Source organism: Nesoenas mayeri (genome assembly GCF_963082525.1).
Source record: "Nesoenas mayeri genome assembly, chromosome: 1".
Classification (NCBI taxonomy): Eukaryota; Metazoa; Chordata; class Aves; order Columbiformes; family Columbidae; genus Nesoenas; species Nesoenas mayeri.
The window spans coordinates 190,693,918-190,714,895 of NC_137541.1; the positions used below are offsets into that span (position 1 = coordinate 190,693,918).

A 20,978-nucleotide genomic window follows, 5' to 3' on the forward strand; every position below is an offset into this window, starting at 1 on the left:
AAAAAGCAAGAAATTCCTTCTAATGCTGCACTCATGGATTTGGGTAATGCTGTGAGGAGGAGCGCTCTAGCCAGTATCTAAGGGCAAGGACAATTTTGAAGCAACATAGCTAATTTTTTTCAGAAAGAGTAAGACAAACCTTCTATACCTCGTGTCCAAGGACATATAAATCTTGAAGGGACAGACTCTCTAATGGCACTGGTTCCATGGATCTCCTCTAGGAGCTGACTCGGCTGCTGACCATGCTGGTTTGACCAGTTGTAGCTTTTAATGAGTGCTGTTACTGGCTGTGTTAAGTGGATACCTATGCAGACAGTTGATTAAGTTGCGTAACAAAATCTTCCCATACTGTAGCACTGCAAGAGATGTGTCTCGCGGGAAAAGAAACTCCAGAAGGATTTCCGAAGGGATCCCTCCACAGAGAGGGCTTTTCTTTATCCTGTTGCTTATCCCATCGTGGAGCCCCATGCAGGGGAGCTGCACCTGAGCTGCTGGCACACTGAAGCTGCTGCAGGTCTTTACACAGAAATAGTGCAGTTGCTGAAATGGGACCATGGCTGGAAACCCACTCTACAGTTTCATTAAACACCCCCGTCCTGCTGTGCTGCTGTCCTGGGTGGGACAGGGAGGTTGAGGGAACCCCACTGTGCTCTCATTTCTGTTGAAATGCAGAATTGCTTCAGCCTCTGCCTTATGTAACCACCCTAAATAAAATTCAATTCTCCGTGTCCTTTTTCCTAAACTGTATCTGCTTCAGCCTGTGCAGTTGTAGGCAACAGCAGCCTGTGCTGCTGCCTATGGTTGGAGCTGGGGCTCAGAGAGGAGAAATGTCCCAGCGGGTCTATTTGGCTGCAAATGGTGTCACTGACTGTGGCACGTGGTCGTGTTCAGCTCTAGGTACAGTGACACGTGTGGTGCATTATTCTGGGATGTAATACTCAGTTCTTAGTTCACCCTGAGACTTTAAAAATATGTATAACTAATCTCTCTGTGAAACTCTGTCTAGTTTTTTAATTTGCAGCCTAGAAAACTGCTCTGAAACCTGAAAGACAGGCTTTGTGGCTTTGGCTTGCCCCCTTCTCTGTGGAATGGGTTGTTGTGGAGCAGGGTGGGAGCTGGCGGCGGGGGGACCTGCTGTGTCTCTGTGGGATTGCGTTGGCTTCACAGCGTGAGAGGGAGTGGGAAGCAAAAAAAATGCTTAATTTTTGTCCAGTTTCATTCCTAACTCTAGGTAAAGTACCAAAGGAGGCATTTTTCTGTGTAAAAAAAGTGGAAAGAGGGAAGATATGCTTGGTGAAATGTAACCGGGCTGTAGTGATGTAACTGTACAGTGATGCTGTTTTGAGGGGTGTCCTGGTCCAGGTAATGATGCAGCATCTTTCTTGCAGGCCCAAACACAAAGATGGAGTGTCAGAAAATCCTTAATTTTGGAAACCAGCTTCTCCGCCGGAAAAATGTGGACTGCACTCGAGAAGAGAGTCGGCTCTCGCGATGCCTTAACACGTTTGACTTGGTGGCTCTGGGTGTAGGCAGCACTTTGGGTGCCGGTGTCTATGTACTGGCTGGAGCCGTGGCACGGGAGAATGCAGGACCTGCCATTGTTATCTCCTTCTTGATTGCTGCCTTGGCTTCTGTGCTGGCTGGACTCTGCTACGGAGAATTCGGTGCTCGAGTTCCTAAGACAGGATCAGCTTATCTCTACAGCTACGTGACCGTTGGTGAGCTGTGGGCCTTCATCACAGGCTGGAATTTAATCCTCTCCTATGTTATCGGTAAGTATGGTGCGTGTGCTGCAAGACCTTGGCTTTAGTCCAGGACGGCATCCTGGTTTGTAGGATCAGCCTCGTTTAGTCGCTTGTGTTACTGTTAGAAAATAGAAGCTTGGCTCTTGCACTCACCAGGGATTTTGGGACTCATCTCTGGGTGCGCTGTTGGTGGCTCTTGTCAGTCAGCAAGGTGAGTGATGTGCTGCGGGCTCAGGGTTTGTCCTGAAGCTGGATTATTGATGCTGCTTCCTCTGAATCTCCACGTCACCCCTTTGTGATCCCCTGGCTGCTGCACACTTGTCAGGGAGCAAAAGCGTGTCCCCTCTGCTGAGAAAGAAGCCGCTGATGGAAGGATGTTTTTACACAGCAGCATCTGTACTCCCGACTGATCAAGGATTAATTTCTGGTCCCTTTGAGACGTGTTTAAAGGATCTTGAGATCAGGGTTTTGTCTTGTGAGTGGCTGCAGGATTAAGCTTAGGGTGATCTGCAGGTTCACAGTCTCTGAAACGTCCAAACCAAATCCCTTCTAAGCCCTTGGCTCCCACAAGGAGAGGCCTTGGATCAAGCTCAGAGCATGCAGTGTACAATTCAGCTGATACATGAAAACTAAGCCACACTTTGCTAATTAAGGATTTGTGTCTTTTCAGGCACATTCTGGGCATGCTTCTTGTCATCGTGCCTGTAACTAAGGCTGCAACCCACTTGTCAGTTGAGAGTGAAGACTTGCTAGTTAAAATGAAAATGGATGTTATGCTAAATTGTTATTACTTTTTTAAAATGCATTTTATGGGGTGTCCAAGTGTTACCTTGGAGATTAGTTTCCATGGTGCTGGGGAGGGTAAGATCTTGTCAAGAATTATATAGTGGTGTAGTGGCTGCTTGTCTGAGATCGTGCTGGCTCTTCTCTGTGTGCTACCTGAAATCCCTTTTTGTCTTCCTTTTTTTTTTTTTAGTAAGAAATGAGAGGATGAAAAGCCAGAGTCAATTAAACTCATCTCTTTAGGAAATCTGAGTCCTACAGTTCTTTTATAAATCAGGTTCACTACAAGGAGGGGATAAAAATAGTTTTTAAAAAAAGTAGGCGTACAATTTCCTCCAGACTTCTAAAATGGACTCTGTTTAGGCTGCACATAGAAAAATTGAACAGACTTCTTGGTAATTTATCTTCTGTTTCAGAAAGGTAATGATAAATGGTCTCCTTCATGTTCCTCATCTAGTTAGTTATTTGGACCTTCCCAGCATGATACTGGACCATCAAAATGACTGACACAGCTGTGGATGCTGTCCCGAAACCTGATTCTGCAAGTGCGTGATGAAGAGATTTACATACTGAATGTTACATTCCCAGGCTCTGGGCCGAGGCTGGTATTTCTGAGTTTTGTGGGTTTGGGGTTTGTTTTTTTTTTCCTTTTTGGTCTCATAATGGCTTTTAAAGCACTCCCCTGGTTTGTATTTCAGAGTTGGCTGCTCATTGTGTTATCACAAGGTGGAAAATTCAGTGAAAAATAAGCAGATATTATCCATGAACATATTCAAACACAACTTTGTTACTTTAAATTCAGTCCTGTGACAGAAATGCATATTTGCAACTGGCTTCCTCTTAATTTGGGAGGAAGGCCGGCTAAGCAGGAAGAGCAACTGTGGGAAGATGCGAGCTCTAGCAGGCCTCTTTATCTTACCCAGCCTTTTTTCCCCGTGCTAATTGCCCCTCTTGTGAGCAAGGACAACTCCCAACAGCTTTGGGGGTGTGGAGGAGAAAGATAGGCTGGCAGGCACACGCTGCCATTCAGAGCTGGGGGTTGAGAGGGGCAGAAAGCCAATTTTTTTCTCAGTGATGCTGCAGAACGTGCTACTCAGTTCCACTGGAACCAGGTGGAGTGGTGGGAGCTTGCACCTGTGAGGGGCACAGGCAACTTCTTGTTCTCACGCTGCAGTTCTCAGACATCTGTTCAGAAAGTACTATGGGGGTGGAAAAAGAAATCCTGGGGTCCTGGGATGGGTGGCTTATATTTAACTCAAGTAACTTGGCTTGGAGGAAGACTGGTGTGGGGTCTTGAAGGTGGGTGATGAGCAAAAATGGGTGTGCAACTCATTGGCTGTGGTCTAGATAGAAGGAGGAAGGTGCCTGGGACCAGGATCTGATGCAAACTTTCTTCTGGGATGATGTGGGTTTGGGAAACCGTGCCATACTGTGGGAGGCGCTTCAGGAACTAGAAGCTGGAAGGGGCTGGTAATACGATGAGTAACAGCATCCCTGGTGAGAAGCTGCTGCTGGGGTTTCCCGGGACACGTGGTGACCTCCCAGCTTGTGCCTGTTCCCGCAGTGTGTCCTGTGCCTCAGCTCAGCGGCTCCCCGGGGAGCTGTGCGCTGCGGGAGGGAGCCAGCTCCATCTGGTGAGGTTATGCCGACCCAGAATTAGTAAATCCTCCCGGATACAAGCCAAATGTCTTTGCACCACACACTCTAGCAACAGTAAAATATTATCCAGGTGTCTGCAATCTTGGAAGAATGTCAGATTGCCCCCACTCCCTCAAGGCTGTTGGTTACAGCGAGTTTGGGATAAATGGCTGATAGTTACATGGAACTGGCATCCAAACAACTGACATCTAATATAACACAGGTTGTTCCTGTACTAGAACATAAAATATTAGAGCCAGGACAAAAAAAAAAAAACAGTACTAAAGAAATAGTCTCTTCCCTCAAATTGTGCCAAAGTTAAGCTGAAAAATTGTGATGTGGTATACAATAACTTTTGGAGTTTTTCAAAATTAAATTGATGGCACCGATGTCACTACTCTTTAAAGCATTCACACTGTGCACCTTGCTGTCTCAGTGAACAGAAGAGTCTCCAAACGGGTCTGTTTGTTGTACAGCTTATTTTTGTACTGTTGCAAAGCTGGATGGGGTGGTGAGTGTCCCCAGCTTTGCTGCAGGGGCTGCCCAGCACTGCTGCAGAGAAATTAGCTGCAGGTGAGCATGTGGTTTGACACAATTGCAGGTGCTGCAGTTGGGACCTGAACAGCCGCTCACAGGTGAGCGTGTCAGGACAAACTTTTCCAGGTAGAATGGGGCCCCTGACTGCGTCCTCTGAGGAACTGCTCTGCAAACCCAAACCAAAGCAACTTCTTTTTTTAACTAGGTAATTATGTACAGTAGTAATTATATCATGCAATTAGATCCTGCTATATATAGTATACTATATAAGACATTGGTAGTGTAATGATAGCCACTTTAATGCAGGAGAGGAAGAAGTTTGCTGTTACCCAAACCGATTTATTTTACACAGTGCTGTCACTGTCTGGTGGTAACTCTTCATTGTTACTATTTCTGTTCTGTGAAATGACTCTTCTGGCCCAGACAGTGGCCCAGACTTGGTCATCCTGACACCTCAGGTTCAGTCCTCACACTGGCAGGCTGTATGTGGTTTGGTGCTCTGGGGAACCACAGCAAACAGCGGCCTCGGAGGGGTCAGTCTAAGCACTTGCTGCCGGCAGGAGTCGTGCTACTTGCCGTGGGATCATCACTGGTGTCCTGCAATAGGCTGACTTAGGCTCAGATAACCTGCAGGTTATAGCTCAGTCTTTATCCTGCTCAGATACTCTAGCAGCCTAGGTTGGAGCAGACCTGCATGTAGCTGGAGATCAGAGCCTACAGAGCTGGGTGGGTGTTGCGGTCCAGGCTGCGGTGCTCCAGCATCGTGCTGCCCAAGCCTGTCTGGCTTCGGTAAAGTCCCTCTGCCTGGGCTGCAACCACCCAGCCAGAGCTGCCAGGGACTTCTGCCAGCATGTCACTCAGACCTCTGTAGTAGCAGAAATTACCAGGTTTGGGGGAAGTTCAGGCTGCTGAAGGTGTAAGAAAAAGGTCAGTCTAAGCAGTATCTAAGGCAAAGCTGAGGTTTACTAAGAAGCCAAACCACTGCAAGGATTTTTTTAATCTTGTCAGCTGAGTAGGAGTCTGAGACCCACCACCTGTGTGCGTTACCATCAAAGCAGAGCCCAGGCTCTGCAGTACAGGCTGCGGGCTGGATCTGCAAGGACAAGCTGCTCCCAGCACCCAGGGAGCACATGCAAGGTTGTTTTGAGGTCCTCCGTGGCCAAAAGCCATGCAAGGTATACACCTGTTTGGAACCTGTGCCAGCCATGAAAGGTGATCTGCATCCTTTCTGTCCTCTGGTAGGAACCTCGAGCGTGGCCAGAGCCTGGAGTGCGACATTTGATGAAATCATAGGCCAGCACATTGAAGAATTTTGTAAAAAATACATGACAATGGATGCTCCCGGAGTGCTAGCAAAATACCCAGATGTCTTCGCCGTGGTGATAATCATCATCCTAACAGGTAAAACCTTGGAGGGTTTGTGAGTCTTGGACCTCCCATTACTGTAATTTCATTGTTTGCTTTTGGAATAGGCACAAAGTCCTCATTTACTTTGAACAACATATTGAAGACCTTTTTTTATTTTAATTACAAGTGTTGGACTGACCTGTGTCACTGCTGTAGTGTTAGCATGGGGCATAGCCTGTTTACAAGGTTTTTAATTATAGGGCAGCATTCTTGGTATTTTTTGAGGCACTTTTAAAACCCTCAATCAAATCTTATGTAAGGAAAAAAAGAAAAGATGACTTGTTATTCTCAATCAGGTGTGGAAGTTTAATCCTTCCCTCCACAAATCCTATTACACAAGAATTACATTGTGTTGCTCTGTCACAATTATTTCCCCTTGTATAATCTGCCAGTTTTCCATGCATTGGAATCAGGAAAATGAGAAAAAAGAATATGGGACTCAGTAACAACTTAATGTAGTACTGGTTTTGGTTTTGTTTGGGTTTTTGGTGGTGTTTGTTTGGTTTGGGTTTTTTTTTGTTTTTTTTTTTTTGGTTGTTTTTCTAATATATTTGGGCTCCAGTTTGCAGCAGTGAATGCAAGACTCTAGAGGAATAAATGTGTAAAAAACAGTCAGGTCCTCTTTTTTTCTAAAAATGTGCCAAGGCTTTGGTCAGGATTTGGAAAAGTTTGGAAAATTTGTGAAATTAAAACCCTTCTGAACCTCTGCTCCAACTGCATCTTGCAAAGCATTGCCAAGTTTACACAAATTTAAGAAGTTATGCTTCATGTGTACTCCTTTGCGGCTTCCAGAACACAGAAGCTGCAATGTCACCCCAACAAGGTTATCTCAACATTTCCCACTCTGATCAGGATGACCATCTAACAGCGTAACCTGTGCTCACATGGACAAGCTTCGTGAGCAAGGGATGCTTTGGCATCTGGGTTTGCGGTTGGATCCAGGACTATACTGAGGACTGTTGAAGTTGATAGCAGCCGTCTGTTTTTAGGACTGCTTCTGAATGGGAGAGATTTTCCTCTTCGTTCCTCTGTATATAATAGGAGTTGCTCTAGTTTCAAATTAGAATCTGGTCTTCAACTTCAGATACAGTTTACATAATTTAGGACTCTTCACTTAAGCATTACCGAGGTGTAAAACTATACAGTTTACTGATATCTGTGTTGCCCTGCATGGAGCACATTCCCTGGATTTTAATAAAAATGCAAACCATTTTTTTTCTACAAAAAATCTGCTGAATGGGAGCTGTTGTCCCAATACAAGCACTACAAGTTTATTTCTGCTTGCACCATCTTGAGCTTCAGATTTCTCCAAGGTACCTTATAAGGTTTCCTGGGCAGATATGCAGTTTTATCTAACATTTCCCTGATGTGGCTGTATCAGCTTATTTCCTATAAAAGAAGGAAAGGTGAGTCCACAGGTTGCTCCCCTCTCCTTGCAGTGCCTTGGAATAGCAATAAGGACACCCTGTCGTGCTTCTCTTCTCCTTCATCCCCATGTGAAGTGCTTTACCTTTTCCCTCAGCTACCTTTCTTAGATTTGAGTTACAGGTTTGGGTTATTGAAAATCAGGCACCTGAAGAGCAAAAGTAAGTTACTGGAACTTGTTGTTCTGAATGCCAGGCGGTGCCTCAGTGAGATGCTTGTTGCCAAAGCCTGTAAAACTGTTCTTCAGATGGTTGCTCTTAAGACCACAAGCTGAAATCTTGCTCTTGCTGAGCTCAGTGGCAAAGGTCCTACTGATTTAAATGGGAGCAGGATTCCCAAGATGCCACCTTCTTCTCTATCTTCAGCACTAGAAGCAGCTGCCTCCCTGGATTCAGTCTCTTCTCGTATTTTCCCCTGCTTCTAAGGAAAGCTGAATGTTGTTCATAACTTCTGCATGTGGCCAAGGTCTCTAAGACAATGTTCCTTCATGGAAAACCACCTGGGGTGCTTTCTCCAGGTCTCTGAGTGGAGTTTGGCTGTGACTAGGTGTCATCAAGGGGTGACCAGAGCTGTTGTTGAAAGCGCTGGATCAGCTGAGCTGTGTTAGTGAAGCACTTTACCTGGGGCCCATGCCAGATGGACATGCTGGGTGGGAAGGTGTCGCATCCCGCAGTAGTAATGTGTGGGCTGGAGTCCCTGTCCTCCTTCTGGGTGAGTTAATCCAGATTTACCTGAGCTACTTGGCTTTGTGGAGAAACGAAGTGTGATGAGGTGGGCAGAGCACAGCATGACGGCAGCTGGGTCACCCCTGCAAGCCCCAGCGCCTGCTGCTGGTAGGGAAATACCTGACTGCCTCTCTGCCATTGTTTCCCCAGGGCTTTTAATTTTTGGCGTGAAGGAATCTGCCCTAGTGAACAAAGTGTTCACCTGCATCAACATCCTCGTCCTCGGCTTTGTTGTGGTCTCCGGCTTCGTGAAAGGGTCTATTAAAAATTGGCAGCTGACTGAACAGGACATTTACAACACCAGCCATGGCATTTACGGAAACAAGTAGGTTGGATCTTTTCTTCCTAGCTCTGAAATTGATGCCTTTTCGATGGGAAGTTTTATGGGAGGGTTTGTGGAGTGATTCAGAAAACTGGTGAACAGGATGGATCCCTCCTTTGCCAAACACCTTGGAGTCAAAGCTGGTTTTGGTGGGCATTTGCTGAAAGCAAACAGGTAGGGGGTAGGCTGTGTCACCATGAGCTGTGCTGGAGAATGGACTGTTTCCAGCCTCATGATGGATACAGTATCCAGATTTGAGAGGAAAGAGCTTTTTAGACAACCTTGTACTCAAGGCTGCACAAAGGCTGACTCTGGCATCTGTTTGAAGCCATGAGCAAGTGTAGCTCTGTAGTTTCTTTGGACACTTGGGCAATATCCTTGAGGCACTGTGTACCTTTTGGACACCTTGTCCCAAACGCCTCAGGCAAGTTGCAGATTATTTTAATGCATTGCAGCAAGCCTATCACAAATCCATTTTCAGTGGCATTTTGCTATTTGGCCAAAACCCTCTCTTCCTTTAAAGACCAAAATTAAAGAGCTTAGGAGAGTTGCCAGTGCTACAAGACTGTTCCTTTTTGCTTGAGACTGTGCAACATAGAATGAAGGTCTTTAAATACCGCCAGACTGGAGAGATTCGTAAATGTTGCATGGTTCAAGTTTGGCTTGTAAAATACAGCCTGCTGCGAACAAATTGCTGCTTTAGGAAAGGTCCCCCCTTCTTTCCTACTGATATTCCCATGCAAGGAGCAATTAGTGTGATAGCTTCAAAATGTAACCGTAGCTCTTTGACCTGTAGGACTTACTATTTTCGTGAAATCTGTCTGGGGTTTACTTTATCATTATTTCCAGAGCAATCCACATTTGGTTTGTGCTATTTATGCAAATAAAAGGACAGTTTTCATCTCTGTCTCAACAGAGCTTCTATGAGAGTTCAGATGCTTACCCCAATAAGATTTGCAGATTTGAGATTTACTTTAATTGACTTAATTCATCTTTACAAAGGCTTTTCCCTGAAAAAGTTATGTGAGTCACTTGAGCAGAAGGGTATGTTATACCTGACTCAACACAGGCACATGGGTCTGGGATCCCGATCCAGAGAGGACTGGGATCAGTGGCTGTCTGTCTGTTGACTTCAGTGCACTTTGGGTGAGGTCTTTGGTGCATCAGGGATGTAGGCTTCTCTCCTCCCTCAGGATCACAAGCACAGTTGAGGTATGAGCTTGGCACAGGTAATTTTGAAGTTAAAAATGGAGGATTGGGTGGATTTTAGGCAGTCATGGCACCCTGCATTGCTCTCTGTCAACTTCAGCTCTCAGAATTACATGTTGTCCTTTTTCAAAAGCTTATGTTTAAATGAATGTGTCTACATACATGCAGTAATATTAGAAGAGGAATTTTAATATTAATGCTATTTTCTTCCTTCCTTAGCTGAGACATTTTTATCCTCTGCAAAAAACAGGTGGTGGGAACAAACCATGAACTGTTTTTATTCTGTGCATTCCCCAGGCTGTTGCAGGCCAGTCCAAGCTCAGCAGCAGGGTAGGGCTTAGCAGTTTTGCCTGGGACTTGTATGATAGTGCATTAAAGGGAGAGTGTATGCCTGGGACTTGTATGATAGTGCATTAAAGGGAGAGTGTATTCCTTCAAACTCCAGCTTTGGGTTTTGTATGAATAGTGTAGTTACTTCCAACCAGGCAGGATGGCTTCTAACCCAGTGCCGTGCCTTTTAGTCACACACAGGAAGAAATGCTCTATGGTATCGGAGGGTTTATGCCCTATGGATGGAAAGGAGTCCTCTCTGGTGCAGCCACGTGTTTTTATGCTTTCGTGGGATTTGACTGCATTGCTACTACAGGTAAGAGAGAAGATGTCTTCATGCTACTTGTGAACCCGGTTGCTGGTAGATTGGCTTTCAGTAATGCTGCACAGCACAGATAATGAGTAATTCAGGGCACTGCATTCATCATCTCTCTGAACTGCAGCGCAAAATATACTTTTGCCTCAGCTGTTGAATTGTAGCTACTGTGGCAGGCAGCTAGACCATAGAACCCACAAAACACACTTTGTTCCTTATTTGCCTGCAGGGCCCAGTCTCATGGTTGGTCACTGATGGCACTAACCACATCAGATGCCACAGGCAACACAACCAGCTTTTACCCGTTAGCAAACAGGGAAGGCCCAAGTTCAGATGTTTCATATGACTCGTGAAGTTTGAACCTGTAGCTCCAGACGATGCTTTTTAATCAACAGGTTATCCTGCAGTAGGGTTCTTCAGTGCCTTCGACTGAAGATGCTCCACTGGCTTGGAGTGTGTAAAAAGCTAGAGAAAGAGAGAGCTGGGGAGTCATTTGCAGCCTAAAACTGTGCCTTAAAATAAGAGTGAGTTTTTGTTACCAAAGGTTCAGAGATGTCCTCTGAGAGAGAAATCATCACCATTGTCATATTTCTTTTGGCTAAGAAGAATCCAAGTTCCCTGGAGAAAGGAAGGATTATCTTTAATTTCACATTTGTCAAGAACTGTGTGGATTCAAATCTGGAGCCATGGGAGGAGGAGGTCATCACAAAGGCAAATAAAGCAGTACTGCCTCATGTTTCAAGGAGTCTGAGAAGTGCTGGCTCCATTACTCCAGCGAGCCCTAGAGCCTCTCTTTGGAGGAGAAGCATGTTAATCTGACTTTGATTTACAGGTGTATGGTTCTCTTTTATTGATTCAGCCTACTGCAATGCCAAACCTCAGGAGCTCTTGCTTCCAGAGAAGAGCAGCTTTGGAGAACAAGGAAGGCTCAAAGCTGTTTCTTTTAACATTTTTCCCAAATTTATTGTCAATAACTATCCATAAAAACTAGAGGAAGTCCTTTTTTTAAGAGGAATTTTCAAAGATTCGTATGATTTCCAGGTGCTGTACAATGTCTGCCTTTCCCTGGAATGGGGGACTTATGGTGCCTTGTTCACTGTGTAATTGTTCTGGTGGAGATGCTAAATGAAACTGTCACCCAAATATTTGTCCTACAAATGCAAAATAATTATCTGTGCCATCATTTGTGATCATTGAACTGTTCTTGGGGCTGCACCATCGGTGGGATAGCAGGAGTAGTAGGCAGCAAAAATAATCCTTTTTGGGGAAAGAAACATTTTTAATCCAGATTGTTTCTGTGCCTGATTTTACAAGACCTCCACAAAGGTTTGTCAGAAGACGCAATAGGAGCAGCAGAAGTGGGAACAAACAGGCTGGGGCAGGCCAAGTGCATGGGGCAGCCCATCAGCAGCATCACAGTCAACTGCTTTTGACACCCCCAACCAGAGTGCCGTAGGATGGGATAGAGTTCTTGCTCATTGTTTTGCTGATATTTCAATTTCTTTCTTCTAGGCGAGGAGGTAAAAAACCCTCAGAAGGCCATTCCTATTGGCATCGTGGCATCTCTGCTTATCTGCTTTGTGGCTTATTTTGGTGTGTCAGCTGCCCTCACGCTCATGATGCCTTATTACAAGCTGGATACCAATAGCCCTTTACCCAATGCCTTCAAATATGTGGGTTGGGATGGAGCCAACTACGCGGTGGCTGTTGGTTCCCTGTGTGCACTTTCTACGAGGTGAGACATTGCTTTTCCTTTGTGCATCTCTCCAGGCAAACGTGTATCTCCAGTTCCTTTAAATGATGGTGCATGTCAGGTCTGTGTACTGTTTCTTTGCCTTCACTGGATTCGTCTTGGTCCTGACTGGCAGAGAAGCTGGGACTAGGGATGAAATTCAGAGCTATTGACTTCAAAAGGGCCAGGATTTCACCCTGTGATAGATTTCAGAGATGCACATGACCAGTATCACTTCAGAAACTCCCATCTTAGCAGCAGACCTATCAGGTGCATCTCTGAAATGTAGATCTGGACTCAGTGACTAAGTCATGGAGGCAACTCTGCAGGGCAAGCATGGTTTTCCTGCAAGACATCCTGGCTTGCGGAGTGGAGAGCAGACTTGTGTGGGGTGCATCTTCTGGAGCATATGGGACTTAGCATGTCCAGGGCTGTCTGTCTGCAGGTTGCCTGCAGGACAGCCATCTGTATGGGAGGCAGGGCAGGCTGGAGGAAGAATATGTCACCTTCTTCTGCACTCTGGAGACTTACTGTTTCAGATCAACTTAGATATATTCAATTAGGTGAGCAACTCGTAGAGGCTTATAGAAGTTATGGGTGTTTTGCTACCTGAAAATCAGTCTTTTTTGTATGCTCCAGGGCTAGGTTTAGGTATCCAAAATCACAGAGCTGCACCTCAGTTGCCAGCTATCAGCAATGTGGGTGTACAAAGAGAGCCCTTGAAGGAGAAGCTGAAGTGAATGAAAACCACCTGTTCTGTGTTTGTACTGCCATAAACTTGTTTTCATTTATGTGGCTGTGCTCAGCAGGAGGTGATATAAGTAGATTATTTCCCCCTTCTGTGTCCTTAGTCTCCTTGGCTCCATGTTTCCAATGCCTCGAATAATTTATGCTATGGCAGAAGATGGACTTCTCTTTAAATTTTTGGCTAAAGTCAATGAGAAGAGAAAAACTCCAATAATTGCAACAGTGACATCAGGGGCCATTGCAGGTAAGATCCAAATACTTACATTTATGTGTGAGAAGGATACATAAGCTCATCCGAGAGGCAATTAAGTCTGCCTGACTTTAGCCCACTTATTATTCAGAAGTATTGCACAGGAGGGGTTCCCAGGGCATACCTTGGAGGGGCTGGGTGAGTACGAATAGCTTGTTGTGTGCCTGTCCCTCTTTCTCAGAGCTCGTTGCTGACGTCCGCTCCCTGTGTGCTCTGCCAGCCTTAAAAATAATTAACCCCCTGCCAGGTGGCAGCCAGCGGTGCCCCAGCATCCTTGTGGCTGTTGACCTGGCTTGGCTGAAGACACCATGCTGCCCATGGGCAGCAGTTCAGCAGAAGATGCCAGAGCAGCAGGAGACCGGCAGATGGCCCCTGTGGCACAGGCGTTTGTTAATCACTTAGTCAAAGCTGGCAGCTGTCCCATCCTCCCCTTCCCTCTCCCAGGCCCCAGGAATATGGGAACTGGAACTCTCCTGTGGCAAGGATGAGCAGCTTACCCTTTTCTAACAGCCACCCCCTTCGTCGTGGTGCCCAGCAAAGAGGGGAGTCTTGCTGCTTTCTCTTTAAACTTCTGTTGCAAATGTGGGATGAGCCATCAGTGTGAGCACACGCCATTTTTGGTGAGGAGTTGGTGCTGAGCTGCCATTATGCGCTCTGAGCTCCTGTGAAGCAGCTCAGCTCCTGCCGCTGGGACTCATGGACCCTCCTCACAGCTGCTTCTCTGGCATCTTCCTCTTCAGGTGGCCTCGGGTCCAGACTGGGGAAAAAATAGCCAGATAAAGTAAACAAAACATGCCTTGCAGTCCCTTCAGGTCTCCTCAGAGTGGTCTGTAGCACCTGTGACCACAGCGCACACGAAGCTGCAGAGGCAGCACTTGCCAGCTGAGTGGAAAGGTCGGGTTGGTTGTTGGGTTCCAGACAATGTGTTGAGGACAGGCTGGGCCAGGCTCAGCTCTGAGAATCCTGCACTCCCATATGACCAGTGGCGTCACCTGCATGTCTGACTGTGGTGTCTGTCCTCTGCTTACTTGCTTGTCCCTCTGCAGGCTTTTGTACAAAGGTCTGTAGAGCCAGGGGCTGCCTGGTGAGGGTGTATAAGCAGGGTAATCCCTAAGGGATGGCAGTCGGTACCTTTTTTCTGGTAAGCCCCATGACAAGGCATGCTAACTCAAGATGCCCTCCTTGATGCTTGGTCCCATTGTGTGCACAAGCCCAGCTGAGCCAAGACACTGGAGTGAGATGTTGCCCATCCTCTGTTCCCTCAGGCTACTTCCAGGAGATAATGGTGGCCTTAGAGATACTGCAGCTGCTCTGGGGGATTCTGTCAATGGGGCTGTGGTTTAAATACCTGCTCATTGCTGGTAGTTGGGTGAACACACTCATGAGAGACAAGCAGACTGGCATTTACTGTAAATGGTTCCTCTGGTTCCAGTGAGTGAGGCTGTGCTGGGACAGCCTGCAAGGCTGAGGGTATTCGTGCACCAAGTCTTGTCTCTCCCCATCTCAGAACAGCTCGAGCTCCGCAGCTGGGTCCTGAGCAGTAGTCGCACATGTGCTGCAGTGTTGTTAACTCTCCTGAGTTGTGCATGTTATGCCATGTTATTGATTCTTCTTTCCTCTCTCACCTTCTCCTCCTGCAGCTATTATGGCATTTCTCTTCGACTTGAAAGATCTTGTGGATCTCATGTCTATCGGGACCCTCCTGGCTTACTCCTTAGTGGCAGCCTGTGTATTGGTACTGAGGTATGGATGTAGGAACACCCTGTCTTACCACACAGACAGAAATCCACACAGCAATCAGATGCCCTTATAGTTTCCATAGACCCAGTAAGACCATTAATGTCTCCAGCTACAAGCATGTGAAGAACTTGTTTCTTTAAGGTCATGGAGCATTGTGTTAGCTGGATCTGCAAGGGGGTCCTCTGAACTTGGTTAACCCTTGGTACATGCCACTCCTGCTGTGGTCAGCCCTGAATGCCCTGGGAGATAAACCAGCGTGTAGGGAGGAGAGATGGATAGTCCTGGATACCTGTGTCTTGTCGTCATCACTCTTGTTCCCACTGGGGATACAGTTTCAGGTTGTCTTACTTTTGCAAGGAGATTCAAGATAAAGTCCAGCAGCAGCAAAAAAAACTGAGCATGTGTTTGTAGGATCAGTGCCTTAGTACATGTCTTTCAGAAGTGCTGAGCTCCCATATCTTCCCTAACCTAAGCTGAAAATTGAGTATCTTCATTGCTTGGCACCTCATGGACAACAGCACTTTACCCATGAGGACTGTATTTTGAAGATTGTGTTACTGAAAAGATACCTTTATGTTGAATTACTTATTCAAAGTGTGGTGGAGGCTTTTTGCCTGCTCACAGCGAATGCATTGAACTAAGAACTGTCTTGCAGGAGGTGAAGGGCCAGCACTGACCATTGCTCTCTGCCTGTGCTCTCCACCCTTCCCCTTGAAAATTCTTGATGATTTTCCTTGCCCTTTTTACTTGTTCTTTGCTTTCCCAGTCCTCTCTTCTCCATACAGCTGTAAATGGCTTCTTAATTTATTTTTGCAAGTTGCTGTACCCATTGTGTAGCATTTTACCCATCTTGGATTTGCAGAGCTAGCAGCCTGGGCACTGGTTTGACTGCCCTGTTGGCTCCTAATGAAGTAGCAACTGAACTGTTTCCAAAGCTATAAGGTCCTACCACTAATACGCTGCTGTGCCTAGAACCAAGGATTTCACTGCAATTCTCAATTTGCAGAGTTTCACAAATGCCCTCATTGCAAACACATCCCCGCAGGAACGATTTTAAGATGTCTTTCAAAATGGCCCTTTCCTTTAGTCAGGATTGTGGCTGAGAGTCACAGGCAAAACCTTCTGTGAAAAAGAACTGAGTCTGGAAGAGCATTTTTTCTTTATGGATCAGGGCTCTGCTGAATGAGGTGCTGTCCACAAATGGAACAAAGAATTATTGTTCTTTGTTCACTTCTTCCATCTTTATGTGGCAGCAGACGTGCCAGCAGAAGAGGCTGGGATGGAGGAGGATGGGACACCAGGAATGTCGCTGTTGGGTGTGATCAGCAGCTGTCAGGGTGTGATATCTGCTGAGCTCTTAGCTCAGCACTTCCATGCCAAAACACAAGAGCTGAACCGCTGCAGATAACCCAACGGCCTGGTTATGACTGTCTGTCCGTCCCTCTGCCACTTTATTCCCCAGTCCTCACTGCTATCACCCCATCATGATTTGGTGACATGGATGATAAGGTTTTATGCAAGAGAGCGCTGTCCAATTTAGAACACTGGCATCACCAAGTTGTAGGTGATAATAGCTGACTATATTTGCTCATGTTATGATTACATTATTCCTTGTATTTCACCCTGAAACAGAAGAGTGTAGATGTTCCGTGTGCCTGTTCTGGTGCTGTGGTGATCTGGGGCACAGCTGTGACTGTGTGGCTTTTAAACAAACAGCACCCTGCACCAAACCAATATGCTCTTTGTTTCATTTCCCTTTTCCTAGGTATCAGCCGGAGCAGCCTAATTTGGCATACCAGATGGCTAGGACAACGGAGGAGACGGATAACAACGAGTCTGTGAGCACCAGTGAGTCTCAGGCTGGATTTCTGCCAGAGGAAGAGGAGAAATGTTCCCTCAAAGCCATACTGTGTCCCTCAAATTCAGACCCTTCCAAATTTTCTGGCTCAGTGGTGAACATCTCAACCTTTATCATTGGTAAGCAGTGGGCAGTGAGCCAGCGAGGAGGTTCTTGTACCCACCATGGTGGGAAAGCTTGCCTGCTGGCTGCAATTTGAATGAGCTCTTGTATTGTCCAAAATATCTGAAGATCTACAGGTTAAATTTCTGACTTGAAAAGAAATCCACAGATGGAGAGGTGGGTGTGTATAGGGGGAAAGGCATATTCCTTAGAGTTAGCTTTTTCATGTGTTGCTGTTTTGTTTGTTGAGCTTTCAGATTCTGCTTTGCCTGCTTGTGGTTGTGGGGCTTTTTTGCCCTGTTCCTAAAAACAGAATCAGTAAGCTTTTGGTGTCTCTTCACAGGTTTCCTTATCGTGGGTAGCTGTATCCTCACTGCCCTTGAACCAAGCATTCTGATAAAGACTGTATGGATTATTGCTGCCATCCTTGTTCTTGTTGTCAGCTTCATTATATGGAAACAGCCTGAAAGCAAAACCAAGCTCTCCTTTAAGGTGAGTGTCCTGGGAGGTGTAGCTTGAAAAGAGCTGTTTGGGAAGGCGTTGGAGGAGGATGTGCATGTTGGCCTGCATCAGAAGAGGGAACTTGGCCAAATGGGCATGCAGAGAACATCGGCGTGATGTGTACTTTATCGTGCAGGGCTGCCAATAGGGCTGATGGTTTGAGCTCTCCAGCTAGGGCGGCTGTAACCTCTCACAATCTGCGCTTAGTGCATAAAGGTGCATCCTACCAGAGTCAAGCTCAGCTTCCAAGTCTGGTTTCCTCTTGGCATCTAACCTCATATGTCAATGTAGGTGTTTTGCTGTAGAATGCAGCACGGCACAAGTGTTGTGGGAAGGCTCAGTCCAGCAGCGCACCAGGTTCAGCACAGGAAGGACTGAGGGAATTAACTGAGGGCCTGGAGGAGAGAATCAGGAGGGGGAGCCATGTGTGGTCGGGTCAGAGCGACAGCAGAGGACTTGGAAGGAAATGTCAATGGTGTTGGAGTCCAGGAGAAGATGGGAGGGCAGAACCTGGTGCAGAGATGTGGCCAGAAGGGAAGGGCAGGACAGTGCTTTTGAAAGCAGGTGGTTATTGGATATGGAAGAGACAGAGACCAGAGGAAAAGGGGATGGTTTTCAAGGGCCATGTCAGATATTGGATACAGAAGGAGAGAGAACTCAAGAAGTAAGCTTGTGTGTGTAGATCAAAGGAGTACTCACTAAAAGGCTCTAAGAAAGTGCACTTTCATGTCCTGCTTGGTCCCCATGGAGGCCAAGGGATGACTCTTGTCTCCCAAACAGCCTTAATTATGAGGAACTCTGTCATTTTCCTGCCCTGTTCAAGCACACCCTCCTTTCCATATTAAAGAAACACTGGGATGTTGGGTCTTTTTCCTCCAGTATAATCCTTCAATCATGTTCTATCATATTGGTTTCAGGCTTTTTCCCCAATTTATTGAATTAGTTCTGGATTCTAATCCCATCCTCCAAACTGCTCTTACTTTAACTGCTCTTCAATAACACCTTTTCAGTAAATTCTCCAATTTTAATTATTTAATCCAAGCAGAGTTGCCCAGAGTGTAGTGTTTGCAGCTCATCTTGAGGTTATGGTCCCAGAAGTGGAAACAGAAATGTCCAGGATCAGAAAACTTAGCAGAAAACTGTTATCTAGACTATTTTCTGAACTTATTTCTGAGGAGATTTCTTTACCTTCTACTCAGGGTGTTTTACTTCCCGTTTTTCCGCTCAGCCACTGCCCTGTCTGAGAACAACAACAACAACAAAAGACCTGTCACTGCTAAACCTGTAATGGCTGTTTCTTATCTCCTTGTTGTCCTTTAGGCATTTACAACCTGACCATGTAGTGATTTTTCTCCAAAGTCTCTCTGGGAATCTGTGGCTGACTGGTTTGTTCCCTAGTTGTTTTTCTGTGTTTCTTTTTAATAGGTAATTTGTCTCTCCAGTCTTTGGAGACCTTACCAGTCTGCCAAGAGCTCTCGGAGATGGCTACTAATATTTCAGAGATCACTTCTATGATCTCTGGGCACATAACTCACCCACCTAGGGAAATTTCACTTGTCCCTACTGACTTGACAAAGCCTAATTTAGAAAAATATTCTTCCGTTTTCTAATTTGTGTGCCCATCCCCTTTCTCTAATGATGTGAACATCTGCTCACCATGTGTGGTTTTTGTTGGTTTGTTTGGTTTGTTTGTTTGTTTGTTTTGTTTGTTGTTTCTTGTTTGGTTGGTTTTGTTGGTGAAGATTAAATTAAGAAAGGCCTACAAAATTTCAGTCTTGTTTCTTTTTGTAAACCTCATTTTCTCCTAAGGAGTGAGGTTCACTTTCCTCTTGGTTTCACCATATTCACAAACCTTTCTATTGTTATAATTTGTCCTTTCTGATTTTGTCTGTACATGCCTGTGCTCCCCTCCTCTTTTTGCATTTTGGCTTTACTGTCTCATTCTTCTTTGTGTCTTCAGATCATTAAGGCATTCTAGGTACAATTGCACTTGTCTCGTACAATATTTCCTGGTTTTCTTCTGCTCTGGGGTAATTTGCTCTGTATTTCTTAATTAGCTCGGTACGTCCTGGATGGCGTTGCTCAGGTCCCTCCTCTGACATTTTCCTTACCTTCTTCTGTCTTCAGTAGGTGCCTGTCATGATGCAGTCCTTGGTTTTCCTTTCTTTCCCCCACAAGTATTTAGTAGTGCTGCTAAAATTTGCCTCTTGCCTCCTTCTGGGCCACAAAACAAGGACAAGCATTCTTAAAATGTGTGAATAACATCATTCACATTGCTCTCCCATGGTGGACTGATGTCCTGCATTTGGTCTAACGTTGCCTTTTCTCAGACCTGGCAGCCGAAGAGCTGGTAACAGCCATTGCTGCCCATTTACAAGGGATGTGATGTTCTTCCCTGCCCATTGATCTGCCCTGTGGATGTCATGTATCCTTCTTTCTTTTTCAGGTACCTCTTTTGCCTCTTCTTCCTGTTGTGAGTATTTTTGTGAATGTTTACCTCATGATGCAGCTAGACATAGGCACATGGATACGGTTTGCAGTCTGGATGCTCATAGGTGAGTTTGAGAGAGTAAAAAAAAGTTGTCTTCAAAATTACTAGATTTTGTTAACGACACATTTATTTCCAGAGAGAGATTCTGCACTCTCATCATCCTTGGGCAACATCAGTGACTTAACTGAAGCCATTTAGGCAATGTGTCTCAAGCCTTGTTTTAAATTCAAGGGTCATGAAGCCTTTGTGAGGACAGAACAACAACCCATGAACATCCTATGTGTCTTGTTACCAACAAGAGACTGTACAGCATTTCTCATTGGCTGGCCTTGAACTGCAGTCCAGGTGGTGGGGTTTCTGCTTCTGGAGCTGAAGGAGCTGATCTGCATCCCAAGATGCTCCTAATAGCCACATGGAGAAGGCCGAATTGCCTGAAATGCCCAGGAGATTTGTTATGATGAAAACAAGTAAGATTAACATCAGTTTCAGATATGTTTACCGAGATGGAGGCTGTAGGCAAATAATAGGAGAGAGAAAGCTCTCTGCAGAATGGACTACAGTGAACTCACTGGAAAGAATGTGAAGTTTGTTCTATAATCAGTCCCTCATTTGAGGCCTGGATAGATTGTCTTTTAAAGACTGATGTCTGTATTAATGTTATTTTTTCCTGAGGAAAGTAGTGGCTGTCTGCTAGAAGCTAGCTATCAGGATAGCCAGACTTACCCCTGGTGTAACCTGCGTTGGTCAGTCTGAGGTTTCTCTTTGCTAATGGTGCCCTCTCCCCTTGGCTTCCGCAGGATTTGTCATCTATTTTACCTATGGAATATGGCACAGCGTGGAAGCCACCTACGCGGCCTCAGCGGATGCGGAAAGAAACACGGATGCTGGTTCGGACAGCTGTAAATGACATCATGTTTGGCTTACGGGCAACTGGGGAACAGCTGCGGGGAAGGAAGCTTGGCAGTGGGGATCCTGGGCCAGGTTACCTCTGGTTAATCAGTAATGCAGGAATAAGGAAGCGTAACGCGGGACTCCCCAGCCCTGTTGCTGCAGCTTGCGGTTTGCTTAGCACAGTTTAAAGGGATCACAAGGAAAAAAAGCCACACCTTTGGCATACTCC

The 20,978-nt window shown here is 45.8% G+C and overlaps 1 protein-coding gene across 1 annotated transcript; it reads left to right on the forward strand.

Moving 5' to 3' along the window:
- Positions 1–1,402: 1,402 nt before the first annotated feature.
- Positions 1,403–20,765, forward strand: SLC7A1 (solute carrier family 7 member 1; the record flags this gene model as incomplete). The annotated part of the gene is made up of 11 exons (XM_080363566.1): positions 1,403–1,772; positions 5,946–6,104; positions 8,411–8,585; positions 10,313–10,437; positions 11,950–12,172; positions 13,021–13,160; positions 14,807–14,909; positions 16,672–16,883; positions 17,210–17,358; positions 19,814–19,922; positions 20,656–20,765. 11 exons carry the CDS (start codon positions 1,403–1,405, stop codon positions 20,763–20,765), a joined length of 1,875 nt encoding a protein of 624 aa, XP_080219692.1.
- Between the last annotated feature and the right edge of the window lie 213 nt (positions 20,766–20,978).